The sequence below is a fragment of the Rhipicephalus microplus genome, chromosome 5 (assembly GCF_043290135.1).
Source record: "Rhipicephalus microplus isolate Deutch F79 chromosome 5, USDA_Rmic, whole genome shotgun sequence".
Classification (NCBI taxonomy): Eukaryota; Metazoa; Arthropoda; class Arachnida; order Ixodida; family Ixodidae; genus Rhipicephalus; species Rhipicephalus microplus.
Genome location: NC_134704.1, coordinates 134,852,730 through 134,869,855, shown reverse-complemented (window position 1 = coordinate 134,869,855; position 17,126 = coordinate 134,852,730). Strand labels below are relative to the sequence as shown.

At 44.4% G+C, this 17,126-nt stretch overlaps 1 protein-coding gene across 1 annotated transcript in view; it reads right to left on the bottom strand.

The window, feature by feature from the left end:
- The window catches only part of LOC119173709 (glutamate receptor ionotropic, kainate 2), a 114,754-nt gene that overhangs the window by 48,905 nt on the left and 48,723 nt on the right, over window positions 1-17,126 (bottom strand). The window contains exons 4-5 of the mRNA XM_075895951.1: window positions 4,791-5,054; window positions 3,217-3,401 (exon numbers count right to left, since the gene is read on the bottom strand). Of these exons, the coding sequence (XP_075752066.1) occupies window positions 3,217-3,401; window positions 4,791-5,054 (449 nt within the window). The remainder of the gene's footprint in view (window positions 1-3,216; window positions 3,402-4,790; window positions 5,055-17,126) is intronic.

Genomic DNA, 17,126 nt, shown 5'->3' with positions numbered 1-17,126 from the left:
TGCAGCATCTCTGACATCTGCAGTCTAGTGTGATAAAAGTTTATCTCCCCTATAAATATATCTATACTAGCGGCGACTAATGAGAGTGGATGCTATAAAAACCACCTCCATCGCACTCTCCCTGAATATACCTTTATGAAGGAGACAATGCTCCCAGACAGAGCCATTGCATGCATTGTATAATGCCTACTTCGTATTGTACCGTTGTCCATTTCCTATCCCTATATAAAAAAGCGTTTCCAGTGTCTGCCAGGGCGTTTCAGCGCGCTGGGCGTCACTGAAACGCTGTACAGTGTGTCCCAGTGTACTACAGTGCGCTGGGAGGCAGTGGGACACACTGTACAGCATGGCCAGTGCTGCCCAGTGCGCTGAAACGCACTGAACCTAGGCAGTGTCTTAAAGCGCACTGGGAGGCCCTGGTCACGCTGTACAGTCTCTACCACACACTGAGAACATCAAAGGCACATTGGAAGAAACTAGGCGCGATCGATGCACTTTCTGTAAGACATCATATTTAATCTCGAGATGTGATGCTTAAAATTTACCGAACAAGATAGTACTCTCATCTACGTGCTACACATATATAGCTTTAGTTTTAGTTAGACAATCGATGTATATGCGAGTACGCTGAAGCAATCAAATATCAAGGGCATGCGTCAGGGACGCCGCCAGAATTTTGCTGGGGAGAGGGGCACCAACGACAATGGTGTTCCTGCAGGGGGGCAGGGAGGCACAGAACCTATGCGTCGTGTTTTGACTATGCTTGCTCTATGCTTTGACTATGCTTTCTCATAATCATATGGTGGTTTTGGGACGTTCAACCCCACATATCAATCAATCAGACACTAGATTGCCGTAACACATTCGCAGCTATACGCTTACAAACTTTGCGGCAAAACATTCCCGATGAATGTGATCCAAGGCAACCAGCAAAAAATAAGCTAACAATCACCTGTTTGTCGCTGGCATGAAGAGAGGACACACCGCGTATGTAAGCGACAAAATCAAAATATAGGTGACCTGAAATAATTTTAAGATGAAGAAAAATACATTCGTCCTCGTCTTTCAGGTGTGGTGTATTGGGTAGCGGTAAGGCTCAGGATGTGTGATGTGTTGAGGTAGTGAGTTCGATTCTGGCCCACCACTTTTTCTCTCTTTTTTTCTTTTTGATTTTCTTGCTGCGCGCGTGTTTTAGCCTTAATTAGAATGTGCGCATGACCAAAATTTAAAAAAAACACTTTAAAAGCCACATTTCGGCCGATAATGGGTGTCCCAGTGTGCAGCGCCAGCGTGCTTCGTACGGCGTGACAGTGTCTCAGTGTCAGCGCTACACTGGTCCAGTAATCAGGTATGCGCTGGGCCAGTGCCACTAGCTTTTGCGATAGGGATGCCTTCGCATTTTGCCAATTTTATTGCATTTCGTATCATTGCCAGGTGCCTAATGTATTTGGCTATTGGCTATGGCATTTCGTGTCGTTGGATTAGCATGTGAGATGCCAAAGAAGTCGCCCTAGTCAGAATGTCTTCTCTAGTGATGCTGTTACTTACGGAACGTCAACCTTTTTGTGTCCACAAACAAAACATCTGCGCATTGTTGGAGTCCCAGACGACACTAACTTCTCATTGACTGTCGAGGTCTATTTTTGTGGCAGCGTTTTTAAAAACAAAACTTTGGCGCAGAGAGGAAAATTATGCTAGTAATTTTCGAAAGCTTTATTTTAGCTGTCGGGTTTTTTCAATTTAGAGTAGGTAATAGGCGCACACACATCATACCGAAACTTTTTTGTATCACTTGCTCACCCTCTATCCAAAATGCTTGTGGAGGAATAAAATGAAAACTTAGATGCGGTCACTGATTGAGTGAAGGTGAAAAAACGCGGGGACGTTTCGGGATTCATACGGGGTCCCTAAAACAAAGGAATGACTCGGTACCCATACAGGTGTGATGGGATATGCGTGCAAAAGCTCTTCTGCCTTCCACTGTGTGTGCCATGGTGATGGACAAACAATGAGGACCCTGGCGCATGAAAAAGAATGTGTCATCGTGGTTAGCTTGGCATGCGTGGAAGAACAAGAAGAGTGGCGTGCAGACACGAGGTCAGGTGAAGAGGGTGGAGTACCATGCAGTTGGCAAGGTGGTGGTCATGCAGGCGGATTCAAAAGGAAGGCGGTTTGCCAGCATCACGGTCGTAGTGGTCTGCCCCGAGAGCCTGGTCGAGGTAAAGAGTTGGAGTGACATTCTTCGCTTGACCTCAAGATTCGACGGTCCCCAGAACCAATGGTAAGCTACCGCAGGTCCACCATTGAACGTAAGCCTGAGGGCTTAGCTCTGGACGCTGGTCCGCGCGTATGAGTAGAAGGCTGCCTGGCTTTGTCGGCCCTGTTTTTGGCACCTACCTTATCCGCCATGCCTACATTTGATCGTACCCTTGCTCTTCGCCGAATCTCTGTGGTCCTGACATTCCCGCGTAACACTTTTTCTATGTAGACAATCCTCATATAAACTTCATGTATTCACCGGTGACACGCTCTTATGGTAGGACTCAGCTTGTGCGTTTCTTTTCGAGGTTTTCGCCGTGTTGCATTCCATTGTGATCCTGTACAACATCCCTGTTGTGTGTCTATTTTAGTGTGTTATTTTCATACAGTCAGGCGAACAGAAAACAGCCTCGTTATTTTTAATAAGGGCGTTGCTATCCCCACGCTGAGTGCTCTCAACGCTTTATTTATAAAAAAACTCATTACAACAACTTCCTTATGCACACAAAGAAACCGTATGGGTGCCGAACCCTCTCTGTGCTTCTTCATCTTTACTGAGTTCGTAACCGCATCTACAACCTCATCATAATGCCTGAGCGCACGAACGTTCAGTGCACTCTTGACGGCATATCAAACAGAAATATATTGGTGGTGTATGTACATTTCTAGAGGTATCTTAAAGATGACTGGATTAAACTTCAACTTTCAGACCACATAGGCCTCCATAACGTCCCAAAATTATTTTAAGTTGTATTAAAGCGGTAATGTTAGACTTTTGGTTTCGGAAACGGAGTGAAAAAGTGTGTTGAACGACGTTGCAGAATTGGCTGGCTGACTGCGTGAAACTTAAGCCAGCGTGGGCCTTCGCATAGGTGTGATGATCTGTATACCATTTATGGTACTCAACAAAGAAATGCGAAAAGGCTGTATTTGTGAGAATATTACTGCAATACGCACATGCCTGAGCACGTCCGCAAGTCTGTGGGTGGTAAGATCGAAAACAATATTATTTTCTCCCGCCTTGGCCACCTCTCGCAGAACACGCCGAGGGTCCGCCTTTTCGTCAAGTGGCCGCAGTGAAACTATTGAAGGCTGGCCACCAGGCCTGTGCAGCTGCAGTAGCCCACGAAGCCGAACCAGCGCTGCAAGTAAAGGAAGGTGGGTGCATTGCAATACTATGCGTGCAGAGATGATTCTCAATACATAATTTGGCATTGAAGAGGAGAAGTTGTACCTTCGGCCTACTATTGTGTTCAACCTTCTTATGCAAGAAAAACGGGGGATCGATTGTCCTTGCGTGCAATTGAAGTGAATATCCCCAGCTATAAGAATGAAGGTTTTTGTTCCCGTGGTCAAGATCGAATTCTACAGTCGAAACTAGATCGCGGAAAGTTCCGCACACAATTCAGTTGTGATAATTTTCGAAAAGTCTTAGTCTGTACGTTTGAATGCACTGGAAATGATGCCAAAACGGCCCCTGCCAAAACTATATCAGCATGACGTAGCTTTTGATTAAAAATAGAATTTATTTTACGACAAGGCATTTCACCGCCATAACAATACTTCTACCTGTTGTTTAGGCATTGCGATTGGGACCTTCAAGCAGCACATTTCGAAAAATATCATGCTAAAGATAGACAGTTTTAGCGTATATGTACACAGCTTAACACTACTACAGAACTTCTTTGATTAGTGTATTCACTTGATCTAGAATATCACAGACAGGTGGGCATTTTATGGAGGACTTTTCAGTCGATGATCATTGGAAGTCAGCTATTCCATTGGTTCTCATTTGAGACTTTCAAGAGAGACTCATTTAATTATGCCAGATTCAATAAATATGCCAGAGCAGGATGGTCGTCAAGGAGATGAAAATACTATTGCTGCTTTTATTTCTCGTCACAATAGCAACCCAACACCAAGTAGCCCTTCCGAACTAAGTGCTGCCACTCTGTATCTTCGTGTCATGTGCTGAGTACATACTGACAAGAAAGTGCAGATATTGAATGTACATACTTCTCCTCTTTCATTGATTAAAGAGTAAGGACAGTAAGAACTGCAATGCCTCTGCGTAAAACAGTATGAAGAGAAGACTTGTAAATAACAAGTTAGTGTTCTGATATGTAGGCATAACCATTTATTCGTGTACAAATGTGCATTAACACGCAATTTTTTATATTATTACCTATGGTGCATCTGCCAGCGCCATGATATATTCAGAGGCGCCGGAAGTTTTGTTCAGGAGGTGTCCTTTAGCGTGCACTCACATCGGACAGCACACAGGTATTTAGCATTTCACTTTGACTGAAAGCCATGATTCATGCCACGGTCAACAACTGAGCACCCTAACCACTTCACCAGCGTGGCAGTTATATACCACTTTCCATCTAATAGAGCGCTGTAAGATCAAAAATATCTCAGTTTTTGCACTGCTGGAAGAACAAGAGCATGTTTGACAATACTTGAATTAACACTTGAAGTAACAGCACTTTAGGCAAAGACACTTGAGGTGACGGCAACGTTACGCTTACCATCTGGTTTCTCGTAGATGACAGTAAATTGTTTCCAGCCTTCAGCCTTAACGAGGTCACACAGAGCACGACCAAGTTCCTCAGCAGGCGGTGTCACGGTCAACGACAGCGTATCTATTGGCAAGGCACTTTCCTGTCCTTCTTGTCTGTGCAAGTACACGTGTGGCACCTGATGCCTGGCGCACGCATGGCGCACTAGTAACGCAGTCTCCGCTTCCTGGGAACCAAGCACTGCCAAGACACCCTGCTCCAGAAGGCCGCACACTGTTCCGAAAAATTAAACGTTTACGTAATCCACGTTATAATATAAACAAGTATTGTAGCAGAGAAAGCGTACAAATGCGGCAGTCCTATATAAGAAAAAAAAATTAGAGAAAAAGTAAAAATACACTTTCTCTAAGGATGTATGATCTTGGGCTTTTTAGAAAATTATCCGGGACATTAAGTGACAAAAGGTTGAACCTGGAAGTTCCTTCAGTTCGTTTTGCGAACTTATTTTTGCACTACTTATGATTTGTGTGCTCTCTGGCATCACGCTGTGTTACAGGTAACTATTAGAAGTAATAATTAGAGATTACACACAGTATGACACGAAGCAAACTTGAAGTCCACAAAAAACAAATTCCGAAAATTTCCGCTCGTCCCGCTAACGATCCAGCATGACAAAGAGAAAGCTATTGAGCAGCACGTATACAGAGAGCACTGCATGTACACGTTTAATTGTGTGCACCCACCTAACATGCATTCGACACTCATCACTGCCCTTAATATCTACGGTAGTCCGTAAAATCGAGCAACTTCGACACAGTGAAAACTACAGACTGCTAATCAGAACTGCTCATTGGCGGGTCTCTGTTATCGTTTAAATTGTGCTTGTCTGAGACAAAGTGACGGGATCACCTGTCTTTGTTGGCGCTCCTTTGGCGACTCTCAAAATATTAGAACCTTACCTCGTATTCGCTTTATTTTAGCACCCCTCTTCATCTCTTATAGATAGGTGCCTAAAGGCCGGCGTTGGCGTTTTGCTATCTCTTCGCAGGCAGCACAGACGGATTCGTCCTTACAAGGCTTTATTCTCAGGCGGCTAGTTGGTGCTTGCTAATAATCATGACGTAGCACGGAAATAAAAAACAGACATACAAATTTTGTGTGGTACTCTATGCCCGTTTCGTCGTCTTGTGCTGCATCATGTATATTAGCCCTTCGACGACGTGGATGTTCACGGGAAGTACACAGGCACCTTCCTCCGAATCCATGGCGGCAAATAATATCTTCAGTTATGATGCTGTGGCGCACTCTCTCGAGCTATTTTGCTATTTTGACTTGACCTGTAGCGCTCCCTTCTCAATTGACTTTTTGCGTCGTTGGTAACGTTATAGTAAGTAGAACGCAGTCATATGCTTGACTTCAATGGGCAAAATTGGTGGGTCAAATATTGTTCAATATTGTTGCTTCTGACACGGGGTGATGCGTGCTGAAATTCACTAATGAGATCTTTGGTGGACGCCCCACGGTGTCTCTTTCGGTACATTGAGCATGCCGCCAAGCGATGACATGGTACGGCAAGCCGCTACGCTCAAGTGAAACGCACTTCAGTTTGATTTTGAAATTGCTTAGAATGCATTTTGAAAATGCCTATTGTCTTTTAGACCTCATTATTATTGTTTCAAAACACGTAAAAACGAGGCCTTACGCATACAGTTCTCTCTCTTATACATTAACGAGGTTCTCATACTGGCAGACTTGATGCCTTAGGTTGTATACGAGTGACTATTGGTCAGCTTCCAGTTAGTAATAAGTTCACATGCTACGTGATGCCACATAGGGTCATAAATAGTGTGCCGCACTAGCCGTCATGGCTACTGATGGTGCTGGCTGACACTCTCACGTTTAAGTTCACATATATATCCAATGAAGTAGTTGGGACGATAGCCGCACCAGTAGCTCAGTGGTAGGGCATCGAACGCGTTATTTAAATGTCCCAGGTTCGATTTCTGCCCATTGCAAGTTATCTTTTCACCCACTTTTCTTTCTTCACGTTTACATTACACTTCGGTCTAACAACTTTTCCTATACTTTCTTTGGCATTATTATCTGTTATCTCACAAAACCAAGCGTAATGGTGCGAATGCTCGTTTTAATTCAATAATATATGCGAGAACGCTAATACTCCACCAGCCACCACAATTACTTTCGCTTTCTTGTCGAAACATAGCACGAACTTACTAGACAGCCTTAGTTGCACAAGATTTAGAGAGATTCAGTAGATTTAGACAGGTTCACCAGCCGTACGGACGCAGCCTGCCATTCCAAACAGCTCGCAGGCTCCGACCGTACGGGTGCTCTGGACGCCCAACTAGATCTGTCTAATAAAACGATTAAGCACCCGTTCGCACTCGACGTACCGAGGCAACACTCAGATAAATAATATATTCAGATATTAGAAAACTCTGGTCTCCTTCGTGCTTCATCACACGCACGAACGTTCCAACAGCTGCAAAAACTAACGTCTCATCAGTGAGCATAATCAGTTACGTTCAATGACGAGGCATTCTAAAACAAATAACGGAGACTTCAGGAGTGACGCGCCGTTTGCGTAGTGCCGATTGGAACCTGCAACTATATTGAGGGGTCTTCTGAAGCCGTCGATGATTGCTGTCGTTGGTCACTGTAGCAATATCCAATTCAACTGAAGATATTGCGTAGGAAAGAACCATCATCGTAAATGCGCACTTAGCCTGTCTCCGAAGATTGATTGGGCTGGCTGATTTTTTTAAAGCTTTCCAAAGGGAAAGAACTTACAGAGCCCGTCTAGAAAATGACCCACTTTTGCAGTGTCCTTCAAGGTTTTTGTTTTGGTTCATGCCAATCTTGAAACTTGAGTAGACGAGGCGTTTTTTTTTGCATTTTTCTTTATATGAAGTCTCCCTCAGCTGCATCAAAAACACTCAATATATCAAATTTTTTGCTTTATGCTCTTACTTGACTCTCGTTTCTACATTTCTTTGTTGTTGTTGTTTTTTGTTTCCTCTGACGTTAGGCTCGAATGTTTTTAATACATCTGCCCAAGTCAAACCTATCGACAGAAGACTCGCACTCTTTATTATCTCAGGCTTCTCCAGTAAATCAAACCCAGCATCTACAGATGGCACAGCGTCACTCTAAAAGTCACCTTGCGCACGTGTCATTCTGGCGCAAAAACTAGACGGTACAATGGGACGTAGATATGTGCTTCTCCAGTGGCGATATATTTTTTCTACCACCAATTTCTACTTCTGAACGTAGCTTGCCAACATATCTTCTAGGGCATCGTGTCCCAGGTCCCCTTTTGAGCGTTCAATACAAGGGAATTTCGCCACTGCCACCAATTGTAACGGCTGGTCAACACACACAATAAATTTACACTTGAGACACTTTTTTAATGTGGCCGCCAAAAACACCAGCTTTGATGATGATAATGGTGCCTCAACCATGGGTCATACCCAATCAGGGGGATTCGTCAAGTGTTGACTGTGTGTATTATTAGGACTTTTAGGTAATAAATATTCCTACCGTATAGAAAAAGAGCATACCTGAACAGAAAAGGAGTCCAAAAATGTTTTTGCTAATGAGACCATTGTAGTCTATATTTTGGATACCTTCTACGCAACTCGTACTCCCCTCAATGGCCCACTAGCGTTCACTTTGACCCGTAACAATATTAAGCAATCTACGTGTGCCTTGATAATGACAAATGTTTCGCCACATAATGTATATCTTCGTCAATTTTAATTCGTTGTCCTTATTCTGCCTCGAAGTATTCGCCCCACTGCCATAATGCTTTCTTAGCACCCACAATCTCGTAATACAGACAATCGATGGTAATTTCACAAATACGTTTCCGCAGTTATCGCAATTGTTTCCAGAACCTCTAAGGATTACAACGAATGGTAAGTGACAATCACATATAATTGGCATCCTATGCATTATGAATACTACAACACAGAGGCGATATATTTCTTTTTTTCTTTTTATACACCAGCTTGTTGATGGCGAAAGCCTTTACAGGGACCCTGAGAACAAACAATAAATTATTTTATATTCATAGTCTGTACTCTTAAAACTCCATTCGCATCAGTTTCACTGTCGTAGGTTAATTAGTAGCGGAGGTAATTAATGCTGAAGTTTTATAATTGAATCTCGGGCCGAAATTGCAGCGCATTATATCAAAATAACTTTTTCGCTTTTTTTCTACGTGGGTTGCATGAATTGTTTTTTGAAAACTTTCTATGCCAAATCCATGGCACCCACAGGTAACAAACAGCTTTCATTTTATTGGTTGGAGGCTACGTAGGACCCAGTAAAACAATCAGCACGAGCATTAAAACTGCGAAAACAATCTCATGCATTGGCAAAATCGGATGTATGCGTTAAGTGTCAAGGAAAGCAATGTCATAACCAATATGGAGAGGATAATTGAGGTGGCGGAGGAGTTCAACAGTAAAGAATCCAAAACAACCAGGTTGATATCGTAAGGAGCAACATTGGTACAGTGTTATTCGACATCCTACCAGTAATGACAGGGGAAGTAAGGAAAGCCCCAGAAAGAATGCAAAAAGGCAAAACCGCTGGTGAGGATAAGCTAACAACGGGCCCACTGAAAGATGGTGGAGAAAACGTGTTAGAAAAACAGGCCACCATGTATACGAAGTGTCGCTAGACGGGAAGGGTACCAGAAACTGGGAACAACCCCAACATCATTTTGATTCATCAAAAGGAGACCTCAAGGGCTTAAAACACTACAGGCCGATGAGCTTACTGCCCATTCTCTACAAACTATTCACAAAACATTAGCTAATATATTTAAAGCGGCATTACAGCTCAATCAACAAAGAGACCAAGCAGCATTTATTCTAGGCTACTTAACGATCGACAATATTAGTACTATCAACCGGGTAATAAAGAAACACGCTGAACCCTTTCTGAAACAAAATAAAGAAACACGCTGAAACACAACGAACCTATTCCTATATCTTTCACTGATCACGAGAAAGAGTTTCAATTACTCGAGCGCAAGAAGCACCGGGATTGCACGACTCACGACAAAAAATGATGAGATCTGAGCTGCCGATGCAACAAGGCATTCCAACCTTGCTCAGTCTCCAAAGGAGTTCAGAGCAGTATGGTCAGTATACTTGTGTAGCCCACTACGTGACTCAATCTTCCAGGAACGCAACAGTCAACCTTGCCCATCCGTGTTGTAGAATTTCACCGGACTCTTTTCTCGACCTTAAAGATTTAGTGAGATTGTGGTACTCCGTCGGTACGTGAAACTGTGAATTTGGGCATTATTTTGGTTTACTTTTTTTAAACTTGTACTTTGTAAACAGTGCCATCTTTCGGGTGATAGGGAATCATGTGACGTATTAAGACATAGTAGGAGAATCCGAAGTGCTTTTTGGAATAAACCCTGCGTATGACATCATATATATATATATTGGTATGTATATATACATACCAAAAACTAAAGTGATGCTGGGTCCGGGAAAGATTATTCGTATAGGGAAGAAGACGCACGTACGAAATGATAATATTGACGTTTCGGCCATGGGTCCGGCCTTCATCAGCTTGATGAAGGCTGGAGCCATGGCCGAAACGTCCGTAAAATCACTTTATACGTGCGTCTTCTTCCCTATACGAATATATATATATATATATATATATATAGGGAAAAAGTGTATACGTAATGGCTCATTTTTCCGTGTTTTGACACAATGTTAATGAGATGTAACAGACAATAATGCCAAGAAATGTATAAGGGAAGTTATTAAAACCAATGTAATGTAAATAAAAAGAAACAAAAGTGGGTGAAAAAATAACTTGCCGAGAGCAGGAAACTCCTGCTCACAGGAAGTTAATTATATATATATATATATATATATATATATATATATATATATATATATTTCGAGTCGGAAAACACAGCCCATTTACTCAGTCTCTGGGATTTGATGTACTCTAGGGCCCCGCGCAAAGCCGCAAGTTCTGCCACCGTTGATGTAGTGACGTGTGATAGCTTGGTTCGCAGAGTGATTCTTCTAGCTGGAGTCACCATCGCACCGCCGCAACTAGACGCTGTGCTTGAACCATCGGTGTTTATGTGCATGTGATTATTGTACATTTTGTGCAGTAGGTGCAAGCTCAGTTGTTTAATGGCTGACGAAGGCAAACTTTATTTTTTTGTATGCCTGGAATTGAAAGACAAACTTGTGGAAGTGTCAGGCACCACGGAGGATACACCAGTTTCTCAGCAGGCGTAAACGACGCAAGATGTGCACAGACAACTGAACTAAATTTCGTGAGGGGTTTCTCAGTAGCAAGGGTTGCTAAGTGGTGGGAAGGATTCCTAGCATGCGGCCTGAGGTACGCACGCATCGTTTCGATGGTGATGTGCGTCATGATCGAGTAGTCCTGTGCAATGGCAACTATTTCAGCTGTCGATGCGCAGCGGGATAAACCAAGGCATATTCTGAGCGCCTGGGCTTGAATATTTTGGATTGTGCGCAGGTTCGTTTTGCACGTGTTAGATATAACAGGTAGGATGTAGCGCAGGAACCCAGTAAATAATACCTTGTGCAGCAATAACATAGACTCGACAGACGTTCCCCAACTTTTCCCGGGAAGAAACCTGAACAGGTGACAAATGGCGGTCAGCCGCTTTTTCACGTACTTTACTTGTGGGGTTCAAAACAGCTTTTGATTGATTACGACTCCCAAGAACCTGTGACTCCGGCTGCATGACACCAACTGCCTGTTAATTGATATGCCGTAAGAGAATTGGTTTTCTGGTGAAAGCCACGACTGCACACTTTCCACTTGCGATTTCGAGCCCTTGTTTGCGTAGGTGGTGCGATGTCACTGATGCTGCCTTCTGAAGTTGAGCGCGAAGTTGAAGTCGAGTCACACCTGATGTCCACACACAGATGTCATCAGCATAAATGGAAAGTCGTACACTGCTTGGTTGCTTGCCAACTAGACCAATGAATGTTAGGTTGAACAGCGTCGGGCTTAGCACTCCACCTTGCGGGACTCCTCGGCTACAGTAATACTCGGGTGTCGGGTCATTCTCTGTCTGCACGTGAAATGATCTATTCTGTAGGTAGCTCTGAACCCACGTATATATCCTGCCACCGAATTCCACTCCTTCTAATGCACTGAGAATGGCTTCGTGGGTGACATTGTCGTATGCGCCATTAACGTCAAGAAACAGAGCAGCAGATAACCGTTTGCAGGCCTTCTGTTGCTCTACAAATTTCACGAAGTCAACTACATCGTCTATTTATGCGCGGCCTCATCTAATCCCGGAACTGGCATCTAGATATATTCCCTAGAACTCTAAGTACCATTACAGACGCGTTAAAATCATCCTTTCCATAATTTTTCCCACACAGCTCGCGAAGGCACTTGGGCAGTAAGAGGAAATGTCCAAAGGTGACTTGCCGGCTTTGATAAGTGAAATCAGGTGACTTGACTTCCATTCTTGTGGAACCAAGCCAGTCTGCCAGGAGTCGTTGTACAGCAGCAGCAGTGCCTTCCGAGCTTGATATCCTAGGTGACACAGAGCACGGTAAGTGAAGCCATCAAGTCCTGGTGCTGAAGAACGTCTACACAAAGCAAGCGCTGCCTCTAGTTAGTCCAATGAAAACAAACACTCCACTCGGGGATCACCTGAGGATACAGAAAAGTCGGGCGTCTTCGTTCCAGTTGAATTTGTTCTGCAGGTAGTCCTTCGACAGAAAGAATCTGCGACATCAATCCCCTCGCAGCGTAAGTGAAGTGCCAGAGATTTTCATGGGTAGCGCTGAGTACTGGTTGTACGAAGACCCCGGAGAGTTCTCCAGATTAGTGACAGAGGCTTTCTGGGATCCCAGGACTCGCGAAAAAATACCCGTCGTTGCTTATCCAACTTGTCCATCTGACATTTTATTTTCTTTTGTGTGCGTCTGGCCACTGTCAGATCATCAAGTGACTTCGTGCGTCTATAAGGTCGTTCTACACGATGACGAATCGCTCGGAGTTTCTCGAGATTAATGTCCATATCACTGCAAGATGAGCTCACCGGAAGCGAACGCGCGGTGGACTCGAGGGCACTCTTTATTGCGTCCTCGAGGTTGAAGGATGGGTCGCCAACTTAGTCTTCTATTATTACCTTGTATTTTTGCCAATCGGTGCACTGGGTGGCTCTGAAAAATTTGAGACTTGGAAAGCCGTCAATCTTCAGATATGTTGGAATGTGATGACTACTCCTTGTTTCCGATTTCGAAAACCAGTGTACTCTGCTGGCGATCGAGCGTGAGACGAAAGTGAGGTCTAGGCAACTGCTATAGGCCAATCCGCGCAGATAAGTAGGGCTGCCGTCATTCACGAGGATAGGTTCACATTAAGCAGCAAAAGACACTAACTGTCTACCTCTAGTGTTGACCCTGGAGCTTCCCCATAACGAGTGGTGGGCATTGAAGTCGCCAGTTATCACCCATGGCAATAGAGTTGAATTTGAAATTCCGCGCAAGCGCTTACGGTCTAGACGACTTGATGGAGGTCAGTAGGCTCCGACTATTGTGAATGTGGTCGTCTTGTTTGTTACTCTTAGGCAAACGTACTGGTTTTCTTCGTGAGGGGGTAGCCCCGCCGTGGTGGTCTAGTGGCTAAGGTACTCGGCTGCTGACCCGCAGGTCGCGGGTTCAAATCCCGGCTGCGGCGGCTGCATTTCCGATGGAGGCGGAAATGTTGTAGGCCTGTGTGCTCAGATTTGGGTGCACGTTAAAGAACGCCAGGTGGTCGAAATTTCCGGAGCCCTCCACTACGGCGTCTGTCATAATCGTAGGGTGGTTTTGGGACGTTAAACCCCACAAATCATCATCGTAAGGGGGTACAGGGCGATGAACATATGTTAAGCCTCGCCGTAAGAACACAACGACCTTGCTGCGCTCTCCGTTCAGACAGACAGTCTCTTGAAAAAGTGCTGACAGTCTCATGTGAGCTTACAGGTTCGGTTCACAAATCACAATTATGAAGAACTTGTTCATGAATACGTATTACCGGAACTCGTAACAAGTCCGCTGGCGTTCCACTGAAGGACAGATGCGTTCTAGACCTACTCTCGAAAGGATAACATGTCGCGGGCCATAGTTTTACCTTAGGGCTGCAAGCACCATACTCTAAGTGTCCAGCACCTGGAGTGCACTTTGCGCTGACGGGGTCTTCATGTTGCTTAGGAGCATGCGCATTGCGTTCATAAGGGTCTGCAACATTTTAATGACCTGGCGATCCTCAGTTGTTTTTTCATCAGTGGTTCGTGACGGCATCGCGGTTGGCGAGACTCGATGCATTTCTGAAACAGGCTGTGTTCGTGGAAGGGATGGCCACTCTTCACTTAGTGGGAGTGTTGACCCTGATCTTGTTTTCGGTGTACCCGTCTTCGAAGAGCTTGATGACGGGGGGCCAGTTGTTCTTGCTTGAGATGACATGTGTTTATCGGCAGATGTCACGTTTCGTGATGATCTTCAGTGGTGACGGCGACGTCGCCTGACAGTAGCAGCAGCTTCTCTGTGCGTTGAATTGTCACGCACCATGCGTTTCAGCACTGCGCGTTCATTTCGCACTCGCGGGCAATCTTTAGACGACGCTATATGAGCGCCATGGCAGTTGGAGCAGTTGAACGCTGTTGCGTGACAGGTGTGTTCTGAATGAGGTTCGGCACACCGCGGGCACGCGATATTGCTGGTACATACTTCTTTTACATGTACCATCCTGAAACATCTGTTGCATTGTAGGGGCTTTGGTATGTATGGACAGACCTGGTGGCGAACGTGGCCAACTTTGATGTGTCGGGGAAGACTGTCTCCCTCAAAAACAATCTTCGGGCAGCGTGACTGACCAAGCCTTGCGATGTGCTTGGTGAGGATGTCGTTTGTACTTGGCTGTATCAAGATTGGGAAATCGTCTGTGGGAATGGAAATGTCCACGTCATAAATAACGCCGGCACTGTCCTTACAGTAAGGGGGGATCACTCATTTAACTGTGACTGTCGATTTCCGAGATGTTCTGTAGGCTTTACAGCGCACTACGGTGTAGAACATCAACTGCCAGAACATTCTTCCGTGAGTTGATCTTGGCGTCTTTAATCTCTTTCGGAGCGTGTCATTCGAGGTATGCAGAGAGGACTTGCCTGTTAAGCCGCCGTAGGTTGGCTGAAGGGTCCACAGACATGAAGAGTATAGTGTGTGGAACACGCTGCGCGTTAGCCTGCACAGTGGATAAACTCGCCGTGGATGATGTTCGTAGCAGTCTCCTTTTCGCATTGCGGCTCATGACGACTGTGTGGCCGTCATCCGATGACTCAAAGCCGTCGGAGTAGAGCTTTGTTGCCTCGTTGTCTGTGCCACTTGAGGTGGTCCCACGTTTTCTAGCCGCTGCCAGAAGTAGCGGTTGTCCACCTCGAAAATTCTGAGAGGCTTCGCAAGGAGGGAGTGGTAGGTCCCAGAATTTGCAGAAAAACAAATAGAAACTTTCAGACAAGGGTACAAGCGTTCTATGAAAAAGACACTTCGTTGTAGTATTTGTCGGCAAATTATTCTTAGGATGTTCTGTACAGGCACATTGAACGTTTACAAAATTAGTCAACTTATTTCCAGGGTTCCTTAGCCGCAAGAAGGAATGGTCGTCTATTTAATAAAGTGGGAAAATGATGAAAGTTTACTTCCGTGTAATAAAGTGTTTTTAGGATTTTCGAATAAGGAGTTTTTCTGAATGCGGAAGAAACACGCATTACCTTCCTATGAAGAGCAACATCCCGCTCACAATGTACACAGCCTCAGAACACTATTGAAACAAAGTCGCCGCATATCCACGAAGTGAATAATGATGAGTAGGTCGAAGCGCGGGAGCGTTCCATCGCTAAACTCTGAACAATCCACGAATATCGCCCACTACATCATTCAAGACGTGACAAACACTGTATATATTTATACAAGCAATTTTATTGTTCATAGCTGGTAGCTATACCTTGCTCCGTTTCCTCTTCATTATAACGGCTTTATGGTCGGTGAAGTGGTGGATTGATAATGGGGCGTAGTGCATTCTTTCCAAGGACAAAGTAGTGGGTAGTTTGCAAAGATGGAGCTATACGCGGTCACGTACAGAAAAGGAATAAACACAGTGGAACAATTTCTGGTGGTTAGACGCGCCCTTGATACAAGTACACGACTATCTTGCATTTCATATCGACTACTTCTCAACAGTACTTTTTATGGTAGATGAAGTGGTTGATCAGTGAAGGGGCGTAGTGGGATGTTTGCAAGGACGAAGCAGTGGGTAGTTGGCAAAGGTGGAACTTTAGACATACGGTCACGTACATACATACATACATACATACATACATACATACATACATACATACATACATACATACATACATACATACATACATACATACATACATACATACATACATACATACATACATACATACATACATACATACATACATACATACATACATACATACATACATACATACATACTGCCATGACCAAGAAAGACGCTGGCGCTTCGGCGCGCGGGTAGCTAGGCAAAAGAAGAGAAGAAAGAATTCAGAATAAGAACAGCTGTCATAATAATAAGAATAAGAACAGTTATCACATGTCCCCGTTTCAAAAATCAAAGAAAGAAGTGCTACAAAATTTTATTCAGAAAATTAGGAATATCACTTAAAACTCCCAATATTTTTTCTTCTGGGGCCACTTCATTGGGACACAGCGACAGGAACATCTGCGGGGCTCTCTGCGAATTCATATATAACACAAGAACATTACCTTGCTGAGTCAGTGATCAGCTCTCGAATTATACTAGCAACACTACCACTTATTATTTAGCTGATACACTGCATTGATTCAACTTTCAGGAGAGAGAGAGAGAGAATAAACTGAGGGAAAGGCAGGGAGGTTAACCAGAAAATGGAGCATCCGGTTTGCTACCCTGCACTAGGGGAAGGGGGAAAGGGGAAGAAAGATTGGAAAGAAAGCAAAGAGGAAAATTGACGCGCGCGAAAAAAAAGGGGGGGGGTGGAGCTGGGGTGCTACAGTCTATACAATAGGCCGCTGCCACGCAAAAAGTTCAGTAAGGCCTTCACTGATTTTCTGTGAGCACACAAATCATGTCGTCTTTCCAGCACTGATGGTTCAGACAAAGGTCTGTCGTCAAGGCGAGCTAACGCAGCAGCTAGTTGCCGTCTTTGCACGCTGTAACGAGGGCAGTGACAGAGAACGTGCTCTTTAGTTTCATCGCTGCCGCAATGAC